Source organism: Trifolium pratense, linkage group LG7 (assembly GCF_020283565.1).
Source record: "Trifolium pratense cultivar HEN17-A07 linkage group LG7, ARS_RC_1.1, whole genome shotgun sequence".
NCBI lineage: Eukaryota > Viridiplantae > Streptophyta > Magnoliopsida > Fabales > Fabaceae > Trifolium > Trifolium pratense.
This window is the reverse complement of record NC_060065.1, coordinates 1,437,426-1,453,387: the sequence shown is the minus strand read 5'-3', so window position 1 is coordinate 1,453,387 and position 15,962 is coordinate 1,437,426. Positions and strand designations below refer to the sequence as shown.

At 31.0% G+C, this 15,962-nt stretch overlaps 3 protein-coding genes across 3 annotated transcripts; 1 reads left to right on the top strand and 2 right to left on the bottom strand.

The window, feature by feature from the left end:
• Window positions 1-1,344: 1,344 nt before the first annotated feature.
• Window positions 1,345-2,685, bottom strand: LOC123899297. Its single transcript, XM_045950403.1, has one exon. It carries the CDS (start codon window positions 2,606-2,608, stop codon window positions 1,655-1,657), a length of 954 nt encoding a protein of 317 aa, XP_045806359.1. The 5' UTR covers window positions 2,609-2,685; the 3' UTR covers window positions 1,345-1,654.
• A 4,966-nt stretch (window positions 2,686-7,651) lies between these two features.
• Window positions 7,652-7,915, top strand: LOC123899992. Its single transcript, XM_045951270.1, has one exon. The coding sequence runs from the start codon at window positions 7,652-7,654 to the stop codon at window positions 7,913-7,915; it is 264 nt and encodes an 87-aa protein (XP_045807226.1).
• A 2,045-nt stretch (window positions 7,916-9,960) lies between these two features.
• LOC123899296 lies at window positions 9,961-15,027 on the bottom strand. The gene is made up of 2 exons (XM_045950402.1): window positions 14,028-15,027; window positions 9,961-10,971 (listed from the first exon to the last, which is right to left on the bottom strand). The coding sequence occupies exons 1-2, from the start codon at window positions 14,547-14,549 to the stop codon at window positions 10,198-10,200; spliced, it is 1,296 nt and encodes a 431-aa protein (XP_045806358.1). The 5' UTR covers window positions 14,550-15,027; the 3' UTR covers window positions 9,961-10,197.
• Between the last annotated feature and the right edge of the window lie 935 nt (window positions 15,028-15,962).

Here is a 15,962-nt window from a genome sequence, read left to right as displayed (position 1 = left end):
ATAGTTACTTTTAATATTATGTAATCTGAACGGTCCGTTCTAAAACCAACGACTGAGATTTAAAACAACATTGATCCACAACATGTGGTAGTAAGTTGATTCCTTTTGTGGTTGACCTCTCAAACATAAACCAAATCGATTATTAATAAGAAGAGGTGCAACACATGCTAGTTCTAAACCACTTGATTAATCGGACAAATTGGTTCAAAAGCATGGTGTCTTTACTTAACTTATGAGCTAATTAAAGAAAGTAATCCCATCAAGGATGTCTTTGCATTATTATTCTTTAAATTAAATAGCTTTTAAAAGTCTTAACCTCATTACTCATGCTTAACAAACCACTTCTCTAATTATTTTCATATTAATTTGCTTAAAAATCATGTGCACTAATTATTTATCAGTTGTAATGCTAGGCCTAACATGCTAAACCTTCAACTATCCTTTACGGGTTAGTAGTTTGATTAGGTATCGGCAAATGCAACTGTAATTAGTTGTCATCCATGCTTCATGTCCTTTTTCAATTTAAGAAACACCAACATGCCATGTGCTTTAATAATTTCTCTTCCCACAATCATGCAACGCCTAATTTTCCTCTATTATTTGCATTTCCCCTTTTTTAATTCCTTTAATCTTCCTTTTCCTAAGTAATGAATGGATCATCATACGTTGCAAGTGATATTTGTTCCATGAAAAAGAATTTGGCACGTGAACATTGATTTATTTTTCTTGTTTGGGATGTAAACATGAGCTAAGGTTGTGATAAATGAGTGCAATTTCTTGATAAGAAGAAAATGAGACCGTATACCAACATGGTGCGCAATGTGTGTTAGAACTTGAATGAACAATTTAGGGAAATTGAATGAGGAAAAATTGAGAGTGAAAAGCGAGAAATCTTATTGATCAAGCAATGAATGAAAATACAATGGTTATAGAGTTTATATACATCATAGACTCTAACTAACTTGGTTACTTCAATCACAAGTAACTAACTAACGAATGAACAAGGACAGTTACTTCAAGGACAAGGACAAATAACTAACTACTTACTAACTAACTTGAATTATCCTTTAACAATGTGAATAGATAATTGAGTGTCTTATTACATACATCATTAATTTGATTTATTATCAGCGTGTATAAAATAGCATTGACATTAAGAGGTCAGTCTCTTAAATAGATCACGATATTTATGAGAACGGTTTTTTCACGGTGATGCTCTCCAGCTTTACAAGTTGTATATATAAGCATAAATTCAACATACTAGATGTTCACTCAAATTCAATCCTCACAAATCAAGGGAAAATCAAATACTAGCTTCAACGATAAATTGTTTAAAACAAAAAGTTTATGCACAACAGTACTATGTTCTTTGGGTCTATGAATGTAGTTTTCCGAAGGCTTAATTTTGCTATATAGAAAGGTTTAACGGCACAACTTATTGTCTGTGTACCTTTCGCTCATCTGTAAATTATCGCTAAGTGCCGTAAAAAAAAAGTTAAACAAAAAAAAACAGAGCACTAAGGAAAAAATGGTATGTTTTGCATGTATGATTTATGATTGATAAATTACTACCATAGGTAAAAAAAATACATAAAAAGAATATTGTTATAGATCTTTAATTAACAAAAAAAAAAAGAAGAAAAAAAACTATGATCTACTGCGACAGGGTAAGAGTGTTGAGCAATAGAACTCGTGAATTGATCAAAGCTCTGAAAACTTTCTCACTAACACTTTCAATACCACAAATACATTCTTCTAAATCGCGCATTCTCTTCAAAACCGATCTTACTTCTTCATCTCCTTTCTTTTTCAAATTCCCAATATTTTCAACCTCATTCAACTGTTTCTGAATTTCTTCAATCCCTTCACACTCTTTTTTGTAACTTCCACTTTTTCTAACCATTTTCACCCAAGAAAATCTCTTCGAAGCAAATGACATTGCTACCCCGCTGAAAAGAACAACCGAAACAGAAACCGTTAAACTCATAACATCCTCAATTACACGTCCTAATTCAACACTATCTGCAATTGATAGCATCGTTGAAGAACATGAATAAACAGGAACATGTAATTGTTGTTGTGGAACATTGAGATTCACACATCGGATTCCAGAAACTAGCTTCTCAATTTCCTTACTCAAAATTTTCTTAGCTTTTAAGTATATAACCAATTTTGATTCATCTCGTTTTCTAATTCCAATTTGAACTGATGAATGTACTTCTTTAAGAGATAATATCGATGTTTGGAACATTCCGTAAGCATCGACGAATCGAAGAGAATATTCTAGAAGCTTCTCAACCCAAAGAGGATGATAACGGAGTGATTCTTGTGTTTGGGGAAGTTGGAGAATGTCTTGAAAAGTTTCATGTGTTTGTTTGAGAAGTGTTAAACCGTTAGAGAGGTTTTTGGTTGTTAGTGGTTGAGATTTTGAAGTGGAATTAATCCATGAATTGAGACCGTTGATTTCATCTTTGATCTGGGAAATTAACGGGTGAGATCTGCATGGAAGACTAATGGATCTTATGTGGTGTGATATTTGTGGCTTTTGTGATGGACGGTTAGGATTTTTGTTTGGAAATGAAACTGAACGCCGAAAAACACCTACCATTTTTTTTTTAATTTAAATGGTGATTGAAGGAGTGTGAAGAGAAAAAAAGGTAGAGAAATTTGAATGTGATTTGAGTTAGGATTAAGAGATTTAATTTGTAGTATTTATATAGTTTAGACATGCACACGAACGAGTAAGGACATAGACGCCAGCTTTTTGCTATAACTGTCTAAAGTTTTTGTCTGAAATAATGTGTGATTTAAATATTAAAATAATAAATTGAAGTTCATATAGTTAGAGTATTAAACATGTGATTGAGATTGGAGATTGGAGATTGGAGATAATAACCGCGTGTATCGGCGTGGTTTCTTCTGTAATATCTGAAGTGGAATCTTTAAGTATCCATATTCCATAGCATTCTGGTCTTATGGTGTTTCTGCATTTTTCTAACATATATTAAAGTTAACGCGGGTGTGAGTTGTAAAATACAGAGATTGTCAACACTATGCTTTTAAAATTTAAACTGCGGATGGGAATTGGATCTGGTCCGGTTGTTTTTCCATAAAAATCGTTTAATAGTCGTTCGATCAGACGGTTTAAACAAATGCAGTTAATATATAATAGTTTAAATCATAATCGTCTGATCTTGATCGTACGACTATAGATGTCCTGACTACATGACTGCACCGAAAAAGCGACTACACGGAATCCAGGTCCCTGCGGATGCTATGTGCATTGTATTGGTTCAATGTGAAATAAATTTTTACACAAACTACTATCAAATGACATTGTTGTCCCCAGTGTCGGAGCTAGAAAATTTTTAAAGTTCGGACTGGTCGGGTCTTGTCTCCGCCACTAGTTGTGCCATTAAAATATTTACTCACTATAGCACAATTCTTTTTATTGTTATTGCGGTTGATACAATATGCATTGCATTTTTTTTATGTGAAATAATATTTTACACAAGAAGAATGATATTTTAATACACTTTTTTTTACCCAATACATATACATGAGAGAGAAACAAAAGAAAAAGAAGATGATGACGAGGGAAAATATTTATATATCAAACTGCCCTTTGTGTATATATACTGTGTAGAATATTATCTCTTTACACAAACTAAGTACCACAACACAATTTTAGTTTGATCGGCAGTTACAAATTGAAATATACTTTTAAAATACATAGTTGAGAGATTAAAGATTATTAAATATAATTTTTTTCCCTTAGATTCGAAATAGATTGAGATTTGAGATTCTTAAATTTTAATTTTTAGTAACAAGATTTGAACAAGCTATAGTTAAAATTGTGTTCTACGCAGTTTTTGATGTAGTTACAATCCAGATATACACGTGATTAAATATCTACTACACTGCAACCGCGCGATATCATTATGGAAGATATCACATCAACAATATTACAATCACAGTTGTAGATATAGATCACAATTGAAACTAGAACCCAAACTTAGACCCGTTGATTTATAATTTCTAGGAAGATACTAATGTGAAAATCAAGAATAGTTAGTTGGTTTATAATTTCTAAGTAGATTATGAGAAAATCAAGGATCCCCAAAATATTGTGAAAATTAAAACAGCACACGGCTATGTTAGCCTTTTTTTTGTGCGGCAAAGAAGGGTCTCACGAGTCATTTATCAAACAGAGGAATAATTGAGAAAAAAAAAGTAGTATTATATACTTTCTCGATGTACCATAAGCAAACATAACATAATGCCAACTATGATGTTCATATATGCTTTGAACACTGTATAACAATGCTAAAGACTCAGTTGTTGTTTAGTGAAGACAAAACCATCAAAGGATAAACAGTTTTAAAAATTGCTGGTTGCACACTTTTATTTCCTCAAAACTAGCACTCATTCAAACTGTTGGTTTCTTGTCCTTCAATTCATAAATCCAGGTTGTACAAAACTAAGAATTATGTGCATTATTAGTTGGGAAAATGCTGGTTGTTACAAACTATATATAATTTTGCAAAAATTACCTACTGTAATGGAAAAACAATAATATGGAAGCTTTCTAGTACTATTAGTTACTTATTACCAATAATAAAACATAGGATTTTTTTTAATAAATCGGATAAATAAATTAATGAAAACTATCAAGAGGCACAAGATAAATATATTAATGAATGAAATCAGATAATAATTTTTTTTTTTTTTGACGTAAATTTTTGCAAAATTATATATAGTTTGTAACAACCAGCATTTTCCCAACTAATAATGCACATAATTCTTAGTTTTGTACAACCTGGATTTATGAATTGAAGGACAAGAAACCAACAGTTTGAATGAGTGCTAGTTTTGAGGAAATAAAAGTGTGCAACCAGCAATTTTTAAAACTGTTTATCCCTTCTTTATGCAAGTTCCTTCTTTTGGTTAAAAAAAATTAATTGTTTTTGGTTTGTGAAAAAACAAACTATTGACCTTTACTTTTGTGAACCTACTGATTTTCTCACGCCCCTACGAATTTACAAAAATACATTCGTCCGCTACTTAGGTAAAGGACACCACCAAAAACACTTTATTACCTTTATAACGTCCGCTACTTAAGTAGCGGACAACATTTATAAAAAATTCTCATTTTTATAATGTTTGCTACTTAAGTAGCGAAAAGATAAAATGAGAAATGTGTGTGCGCGCAAGTAACTGGTAGGGCGGCAAAAGTTAATCTCTGAACTATTGATAGAAAAAAAAATGTTAATCTGGGCGCGCGAGTAACTGGTACGACAACAAATTTTAGACTCACATAACAAGTTTATATTGTAATGGACTTTAAATAAATGTGGTCTAGAAAGTTAAAGTGCAACACATAGTATAATAAAAAAATAAAAATCAAATATTTGTGGCCAGTTCAATGAGATTCACACCTGTTCAATGAGATTCTATCCTTTTCACATGCCATCACCCCACTATTACTAACCTTAGCTTAAAATAATGGTTAATTATGAAGGGTTGAGAATTAATAAGGAGATTAATTACAAAATTTTGCCATGAATTTTTTACATTATTAGAATTATTTATAAATTAACATTTATTGATTATGATTGATTGACGATATTAAAAATATTCACACAAACAAAATATATTTTTTTAAGATTTTCACACATGGATTTTACACATCTAGATTATAAAATACGGATGTCTAAAATTTCATGTGTACAAAATTTGTAAAGTATACTTTGCATGTACTAATTTTAAAATTTAGATGTGAACAAATTCTTTAAAAAATATTTTTTTTTTGACGCACTTTAAAAAATAATTTAGCTACTGTTAAATTGTGACTATCTTCTTTTACTTTAAAGGAGGAAGACTTATTTGGGAACAAACCTAAAAAAAATTTATTTAGGGGCACACATACATAAGCCAAATAAATTAAAAATAAAATAAATTTATCAAGTGATGTGCCAAATATTATTTTTGTTTAAACTTTTTACCTTTTGTGAGTGTGTGTGCCAAAACATTTTTTTCTTGAATTTGTGCCCAAATAAGTATTCTTCACTTTAAAGGGAGTGTGGGGAAAAAATGTGTCTATAATTTAAAATTTGAACGCGTTGTAAATGATTATCTTTAGGTTTTTGGACACATAAGAAGTTTGGGGGTGGGAAAAGAAAGATGGAGGTGTGTATGGAGTGTTAAATGGATCTAATCAACTGCCCATTATCTCAAGGGATTTTCTTTTTTGGTCAATTAAACTTTTGGGATTACTCTTTGACCCCCTCCCTCCTTATTGCTTAATGTCCCTCAAATTTCCAAAAATACCCTAAAAAAAATCCACCGGGAGCGGGAGATTGAATCTGAGAGGCTAAAATGCAACCCGCCCTTAATTTGTTGAATTTGTTTTTACACCTATCAGAAGATAGAATTCAGTAGGCTAAAATACTAAATTTCTTGTCATCTCAACAACAAGATTATCCTCATCCTGATTCAAACGACCAATGTCAATATAACCTTATAATTTAGTTTCATATGGTGGTTGTGTTTTCCGCACAGAACAATAAGTTCTCATTCTTTACTCACCAAAAAGTAACCACGCAACCTAAACGAACATTCTCATTTTTAGGTTTTTGTGTCTTCTTGTTTCAACTTCTTTTGAGTTCCTTTGTAGACACTAATCATTTCACACCCAAAACAAAAAACTGTTTTCTTCTGTCATAACCATTATCAAAGTTTACTATCATTATCGAAAAACCTATCTTTGTTGCTTCACAAAGAACCTAGCCAATCAAATCATCTCGAACTTGATGTGTTATTTGTGCAAAAGTTCATGCACCGTTGATTGAGCAATATGTCTTAGACTCACCAAAAGTCTCAGTCACAACTAAAAATATATAATAGTTAAAACACAAACAATAATAACAAAAAAATGACTCTAAACCTATTGGAAGATAGAATCCGACAGATGTTAAATTTCATGTCCACCGAAAATACAATACGGTAGGTGTTAAAATAAAATTTTTGAAGGTGTGCATTTTATCATTATCCTTATTTTTTAAGGCAACATTTTATCATTTTCAGTAGACACTTTTAAGGGTAACTTTAATTCTTGTACCGGGCCTATCGTGGTCATTTCTAACCAAGACTATTATTGAATTTGGTAAACAAAGAAAAAACTTGTTGAAAACCTTAGCGTTCCCAAAAAAAATCTATTCAAATATTAAGAATTCAATTTAAATCTTTAAGAAGAACACACATCAAAATTCCAAGTCTTCACCATTATATATTTTTTTTAAACTCGTTATCGGGATTAAGGACCGACAAATCTCAGAAGACCAATTCTACCATACATGTATAGAGGATTAGAACCGGAAATCTTAAAAAAAAACACTCCAAAATCTCAAGTCAGTATGCCAATCCAAATAAGTTACCATTATATCTAGGCTTTTTCTTCTCTACAGTAGAAGAATGGATATGGATCAGCCAAGAGAACATGGGTTGCGTGGCTTGGACTTATGTTGCCACGTAAATACAAGATGACACTCGTCCAATTTTGAAGACTAAATGAAAATGTACATAATACAATTCAGAAATTCAGATTGTGCTACACAAAGTGGCAAAGAGGAGCATTGAAACAGTCATCATAATGGAAAATGAAAACCAGAAAGAGGAAAAATTAGGAGAAGGACCTCAAATATCAAGAATGGAGCCAGTAACACATGGTGCTTATGGTGGTGGATTATATGGTACAGAAAAAGGGCAACAAGAAAAACAAACAAAACCACCAGCAAGTGATACACAAAGTGCTGATGGGCCAGTTGATAAGGACCTTATGAAGCCCAAACACAATCCTCCTCCTTCAACTGGAGATCGTGATGTAGATATCACTGGCCAATCCTATATCCAGTAATAACAAGATACATGTAAATACTTTGTATAGATGATGTTTTCTCTCCCCACCCCGTGAATCTTTTATCCCCTGAATTTTCAATTTTGTTTTTGAAAAAATTTCGGTTTTTAGAAATCGAAATTTTTTTTGCCTTAAAAACAAATTTCGGTTTCTAAAAACCGAAATTTACTCTGAATTTGCACTAGTAAAAATTCGATTTTTGTGGTATAAAAGATTCACGGGAGGTGGGAAGTGAAAATATCCTTCCTATAATTAGGATGTTACTTCATGTATTTTCGTTTGTTTTTATTTTGGGGAAAGCTGTATTTCGTTTTTATAGGTTTTCTTTCATCATTTCTTTTTTATTTTCCCCTCCTTCAAGAAAAAATTTGCCCACTCATGTGATGATGTGATGATCTACTACTTTGCAATGTTAATGAATGGAAGTTTAATTACCAATTATTTTTAGGTTTAATTGCACTTTTAGTTTTTTATTGTCATCTACTTAGCATGTGTTAGTTCAGTGTTACTTCACTAAAAGTCTAAAATAATGGTCAACGACGCGCAAGGATCAAATGGTAATGAATGGCAATTTCAACTATTGCCTAATTTTTCGTAAAAAAAAAAAAAACATATTGCCTAATTTAAATATTTTATAAATTCAGGTACCAAAAAAGTATTTTTTATAAATTCTGATTAGTTTGATAAAGAAGCATATAATTAGTCTTTGAATAAAAAGAAGCGTATAATTAGTGTTTGTTTATCATTCTTAGTTAAAGACGAAAAAAATTCTGGACGATGCCATAATCAATTTTGATTACTATTCGGACATTGGAAAATTCTAACATAGACTCTGTATGTGTTTGGTTATGTGATTTTGATATAATTGATTTCGCCATAATTGATTTATGTTTGTGTATATTCATATAAAAGTGAGTTGAACAAATAATTTGAGTCTAAAAATCAATTCTAGAATGAGAAACTACAATTTTTAGCTTCAAGTAGAATCAATTGAATCAATTCTTGAGGCAGAATCAATTATACTTTTGAGAAATCAAACAAGGCAAAATCAATTCTACACGTCTAGAATTAATTCTGACTATTCCAGAATTGAAACCAAACATAGACTCTATCATGGATGAACAATCTATGTTTGTTATTTGAGAGTATAAGTTAATGCTCATTTTTAATGACTTTTTAAGTAACATTGGTATTGGTACGAAATTTTAATTATTGTTAACGATGATTAATTTTTGTCGGGGAATTTGTGGGACACATAAGATGAGTATTTTCATTTCATCTGTATAAACCATGAATCGAACCTCCAAATATATAGTTAAAGACAACTACATTTTTAATACCATAATTGATAATCATCCAAAAATAAAAATGTAATATGTATGAAACTGACGCTAATCATATCATTTTTTGTTTAAATTTCAGGAAGGACCTTATGAAGCCCAAACACAATCCTCCTCTTTCAACTGGAGATCGTGACTAACGCCAATTAAAGATTGTCCAAAAAAAAAAAAAACTAAACATTTTAACCGTGATCTGCAATGCTCTGTCTATGGTTGTCCTTATTTTCTTAATCTCTAAAAACATGTTTATAGCATTTTTCTTACCCTCTAAAAACATGTTTATAGCAATGGAGTGAAATAACTTGCACATTAATTCTAGCCACTAACGTGTAGAAGAAGAAATTGAGTGAGAAACTATGAAAATGGTGGGTCTATTGGAGTTTTAAAGTGGCTTTGGAATAAATAGTTCATGATTGCATGTGACAAATCCACCTAATATTTACTCATTTAAACTTTTTCCTACAAATGAAAAAAGATAAATCAATTTGAATGTCTCATATTTAGTCACTGAAAAATAACAATAGAAACTTAATTCAAAGAGAAAATAGTAATGCCACCAGCTATGATCATTAAAATGAGGTGAGAATTCAATTTTGATCTTAGTGTTTAAGATGCCCTTGGTGTCCCATAGACTCTCTACATCAGAAAATAACAAATAGTAACATTTTTTGGACACACATTATACTTGGAGTCGAAAAACATGAATAACACATGATAAAAATAAAAGCGCTTAATTATAGTTTAAAATAAAAAAGCTAATTCCAATATCAACATTATCTCATATCCTCTCTATCATGCCTACATCCTCTGTATGTATATCATGCCTACTAGTATATAAAAATTTAAAATAAAAATCCAAATATCAAATAAAAATTGTATCTTCTTTCCTATGATCTCCAATTTTGTTTACTAAATGCTAAAATAGCTGTTAATCAATTTTGCTCAAGAATGAGTTAACCCCAAAGTACAAATTTCTTCTATAGGAGGTGCATTCCATTGAGCAGCGAGTTTTTTCAACTGAATGAAATCTCGAACACAATCATTAAATTTCAAATTGTGAATTCTCTTCCTAGCATTAGCAAATTTTTTTCCAGCAACTCTATCAAAAATCTTTTCCCAACCATTTTCCCAACTACCATGAGCATCGCACAACTCAAGTGACCCATCGGCCCAATCGGTCCAACTCCACCCTTTCTCAACCCACATCATCACATTTTCCACGCACACGCCTACACAAGCCGGTCTACATGGTCTACACTTAGTTCCACTTAATGGACCGGGACTCGACAATGCCGCAACCGGTACACCATAGCGGGCCGGTGGAAAATCATATTTTCGGTCTGAAACAATGCAAAATGGGAGACGTTTGGTTTGGTAGCTTACATTTTGAGTAGTGAGTTGGGCTTTGAAGGAAGATTCTGAATTGAGATTTGTGAATCCAGCAGAATCTAGTTTTGGAACGAGCGAGAGACGAGATAAAGCTATTGTTGAGGTTTTAAAGTCACCGACACCAAACCGGTCATTGAGTCCACCGTATGATGAACCGGGTGGGACAAGGTATTTCCCCGGGACAAAATTTTCTGGGCTGAGTGGACCATTCCAATAACCATCTACTCGGGTTCGAATAATCCAATCGTATGTTATGTTGTTCTTCACTTGATGTGATCTTATCATTGTTAGGCATCCTTCCACCAAGTCAAAATATTGAATAAGTCCCTGCAAATTTAATTCAATTAAATTTCATAGTTAGAAGCATTTTTTTGACATGTGTTATAAGTTACTAGCAGCATTTTTTTTTCATGACTTTTTTAAGCTAAAAAAAATTGACTAACAACTATTCCAAAGCCTTTAGCGTAAAAAAATGAAAAATTTGTGGTTATACCCGCCAACCCAACCTGACGGCTTCCCAACCAATTGAATTCTTAAACAAGGAAAAATAAATTGAGGTTAATTGAATCTAGAAGCCAAAGACTTTAAAAATGGGAATCCGGTAGTTTGGTATGAAGGACCACGGTTCGATCCCTACAACTGCGATCGGAAGAGGGTTGGAACCACTTGATGCCAGAACCGATCCCCGAACCAGATTAAACTGATGGTGAAAGGTAGAAAAAAAAAAAAAAATCGGAGAGAGTAATTAATAACTAATATAAGGTTATGATTTTGAGAATTAAAAATATTTAGATAATTTTAAAAAGTGTTGAGAAATAAATTATTGATATTGTGAATTGTGATGGTGATTATGTGTTCCAGCCTAGAACACAAAACCTAGGAGGCTAGGGCTTTCTTATATTATATAGGGAGTGAGGGATCCTTCATGGGTCTAGTACTGTGTCTTTGAGCCACAAGGAAATGGCAACATCTCTGTTAGACTAATCCAATGTCTTAATAGATCGGTCTTTAGCTTGGTCATGGGTCGCAATACCTTCGTTTTTGGAGTAGAGATCTTATTCTTATGCTACTATTCATAATACTTCCTCTAACTTTAATTATAAATAAAATTCATTTTTTAGATTTATTAAATAAATGATATATCTGTTCAATATATAGTTATTCAACGAATTTAAAAATTAAATTTTACTTATAATTATAGTTAAGGTGGGAGTAATATGCTTGTGTAATTGTAATTCTATTGAGATTTTTTTCATGCTATTTTTTTTTGGTACATTTTTCATGCTATTAAAATTGGAAATTATTGGCCATGCAATGGTAAAGTATACTTTTATAAAAGTGAAATTCTTTTTAGACCAAAAAAAGGTGAAATTCTTTTATGACACACTATTGAACCAAGCAATTCACTTTATAAAAGAAAAACAGAGAGAAAAAGAATATATACCTACGCATTCACTTGAAAAACCTGAGAAAGTTACATTTGTTGTGAGTAAATGAATTAATTGTTATATAAAAAGATAAATGTGGGCTACATTGGAAGCAAAATCTTGCTTTTAAGTTTTAACTGATCATTACCTCAATTAAAGTTTTAACTTATCATAAGTGTTTCAAAACCTTTGCTTTTAAGTTTTAACCGATCATTACCTCAACAAAAATAAATAACTGATCAAAAGTGTTGTTAAGATTTAATTTTATTTAATTGTAAAAAAAAAACTGATTAAAAATTGTAATACAGATTCAAACAGATTCAATAATAATTTTATAAAACATTGACTTTACAAACATTTTCATTTTTTAAATAGGCTTAATTAGTAAAATGGTCCCTTAAAGATATTTTTGGTATCAGATTGGTCCTTAAAGAAAAAAAGGTCCAAATAGGTCCCTTAAAGAAAAAAAGTCTGAATAGGTCCCTTAAAAATATCCCCGTTAATCAGTTTGGTCCATAAAAAGAGGTCTAAATAGGACCAAACTGATTAACGGAGATGTCTTTAAGGGACCTATTCGGACTTTTTTTCCTTTAAGGAACCTATTTGGACCTTTTTTTCTTTAAGGGACCAATCTGAAACCAAAAATGTCTTTAAGGGACCATTTTACTAATTAAGTCTTTTAAATAATAATGCAAACATTTTCGTTTGAGTTTAAAGTAACTAACAGGACACCGTGCGTCCGCACGGGAGTCGCGGCGTTGCCACTACTCACTTGGTAACATGAAATAATAATTTATTGGAAAGTAAATCAAAAGATACAAAAAATCAGAAAGGATATAATATTTGGTAAAAAAAATAGAAAAAGAACAATGGTAAAACCATCACCAATAAACCTTATGTATCCGTAATAATATAATATTAATTTTGTTCAAAAAAAATATATAAATATAGATAATGTAGAAATTATGAAAAAAAATAGGCTACCTTATTAATATATTAGTAAAAACATAGGTCTTGTAAAAATCACCAAAAACTTATGTTCTTGTATTCGGAGTATAATATAATGCAAAAAATAAAATTAATGGATCAACGTGACATCAAATTATTTTTTTGCTAAAAATAAAGTTAAGGGATAAGTACTATGATTTTCTGTCAAAAAATGGGATAAGTATGATTTTAACTTTTTATATACATTTCACATTCACAATTTAAGGCAAACGTGTTTATGATAACAACTTCCTATCTAATGCAGCCATCTAAGTTATTGTCAAATTATGTCCCATTGGTATGACTAATTACCCACCACAAATTTTACAACCAAACAAAACCGATTTGGAAGCTGAAAAGTATTAGAAATAAATGGATTATTATTATTTTCTCCCTTTTACGTTACTATCCTAAGGTCCTAAATAGACTTTTGAATTGACATATGAAAAAGGAAATTGATTCAATTGAACACCAAAAATGAAAAATCTACACATATAAGGTGCAAACTAGTGGAGGAGTGAACACAGGACCTGAATTTGGTGTGGTTTGCGATTAAAATCAGACGATTCAAATTTAAAATTATTAATTTGAATTATACTTTTGTATAAAGATGATGATCAAAATATCATGATCATAATATCACCTATGTTTCAACAATATAATTGCGAAAATTGACTTACATGAATTTTTTTTTCTTTCCATCACCAGAACGGTGATCATTAACGATTGGTACATAAATCCTATGCCTAAAAAGTTTGTCATTGCAACATTAATCTACGGCGTCATCGGTTGTAATAATGATGTAAAATGATAATTAATGTAACTTTAATTAATAAAATTCTTGGTGATCTTCAATTTTACATTAATTATAACATATTTTGGTGAAGAATTATTGATAAAAATTTAATAATTTGATGAATTAATTAATAATATAATATGAAAAAATGAAAAAAGTGAAATAGTTGAAACCTGGATTCCGTTAGGAGAGTTATCCGCCGTGAGAACATGAACAAACGACTCATTCTCCGGCAACGGTTGAGGATGAAAGATTTTAATGGCGGCAACTTTCGGCGCAAACTTCAACAATGAAAACTTGAATGAATCCTTATCTAACGGACTATGCAGAAAAAGATCCGAATTCGGATACTCTTTCAATATCATATCCAATATTGAAGGTCCAGTTAATTCGAATCTTCTAGCACCACCAACCAAACACACCGCAATTTTCGATCGTAACAATTCATCCTTCGTAGGTGAATTATTAACAGTGTTGATAAATAATCCATTCTTAACCTTCTGAAGAGGAATATCGAAAAGAAGATTCTTAACGGAAGAAAAAGATGAAAGAGCGTTTAAATTTGGTGCATGGAAAGAGAAGAATATGATAAAAGAAAACAGAGGAATAATCAGAATAACAAAACGCCAATTAATATCAGAAAACCATTTACTAATTGGATTTGTTAAATTTCTGGAACTTGGACTCTTTTTCATCTCAATTGATTTTTTTTCTTTCTTTCTTGTTTTGCAAAACCTTGATAGGGTATTAGGAATTTGTTTGTTTTTAGAGAAACGGGTAAATAATAGTCACGTGATGTATGAGATGAATCTAACAGAAAATGGAAGATTGAAACGTATAAAGTGACGAAACGTGAAATGGAAGGAGCAATGTTTTGGTGGGAGTTAGTAGTAGGGTGCATATAAGAATTATCTTTGAAGGTACTAACCATATAGCATGATGAGAAAGGTCAAAATTAAGGTACTAATTAATATTTGAGAATGAAAAGTAAAAACAGAGTATCTATATGAATATGATTAAGCTATGAATGTGTAATCTGTTTAGAAATGGTATCTGAATGAATGAAATTGGGGTGGTTGGAATTTGGTTTAGAATTTGGTATAGATTGTGTATTATTATGGAATTTTAATTTTAATAAATGTAGCAAGGCATCGATGAGGTAGTGGAGCAGTAGCAAATGTAGCATTAGGATTTAGGATATGTTCACAATTAACTCTTCTTCTACTTTTTTTTTTTTTTTTTACTATTGACAAATTAATTCTTATTGACCAAATCCAAATATACCACTTTAATAATGTCATTAATTGAATTTTTCCCATACCCAATTTAGATTTCAAATTATATAAATCATGACTACCAATAGATGGTTGGTCTCGTAGTAATTGACGTTGAACTTAATAGGGAATGAGCTCAAACTACTTGGTGCTAGAACTGACGCGCGAACCAGATTAGACGGTTGTGTGAGTCGGATACTTGTGGTAAAAAAAAAAACGCATATGCATCAAGTCCTCTAAAATGAGTGATTCAATCGTTAATTAATAAATTAAAGGTACATATTATCAAAACATCATAACAAGTTATGAAGTTGTTACAATCACAACTCTTCATTTATCCACTTTACATTTTAATCATTTTAGAGATCTAAATCCACATTATATATAGGGTCATATTAAATGTTTGTAAGATGTAATTCAACTAAAAATGTCAATATTATTAGACTGAACATTGTGATCTGAATTCGAATTTGTGACGTCGTAGATGCACGTGAGTTTCAAACAGTATTTTCCGCTTCCTCTGCACGCCAAATATATATGTCAAAATTACAACAGTATTGTTTATAATTTACTATAAAAAATACATGTTTATTCTTTACATACTCCATTAGTCCTTTTGATTCTTTTTATAAGAAATAACTCACTTTTAGATTCAGATTCATTAAATAATCGATGTATTTGGTCCATAATATAGACCAAATACATTAATTATTTAATGAACCTACATAGTCAACTGTTTTTCCTGTAAAAATGATCGGAGGTAGTGTATAGTACTAATAATGCATTGACTTCAAAGAGAATAATTTTGACTTAAAAATTATAAAAGAGAAATAA

What these genes read in the sequence shown, in the direction of transcription:
- LOC123899296 (XM_045950402.1), bottom strand. Translation starts at nt 14,549, where the DNA reads ATGAAAAAGAGTCCAAGTTCCAGAAATTTAACAAATCCAATTAGTAAA. An exon ending in ACTCTCCTAACGGAATCCAG is followed by an intron (nt 10,972 to 14,027) that starts GTTTCAACTATT and finishes TTAAATTTGCAG; the next exon opens with GGACTTATTCAATATTTTGA.
- LOC123899297 (XM_045950403.1), bottom strand. Translation starts at nt 2,608, where the DNA reads ATGGTAGGTGTTTTTCGGCGTTCAGTTTCATTTCCAAACAAAAATCCT.
- LOC123899992 (XM_045951270.1), top strand. Translation starts at nt 7,652, where the DNA reads ATGGAAAATGAAAACCAGAAAGAGGAAAAATTAGGAGAAGGACCTCAA.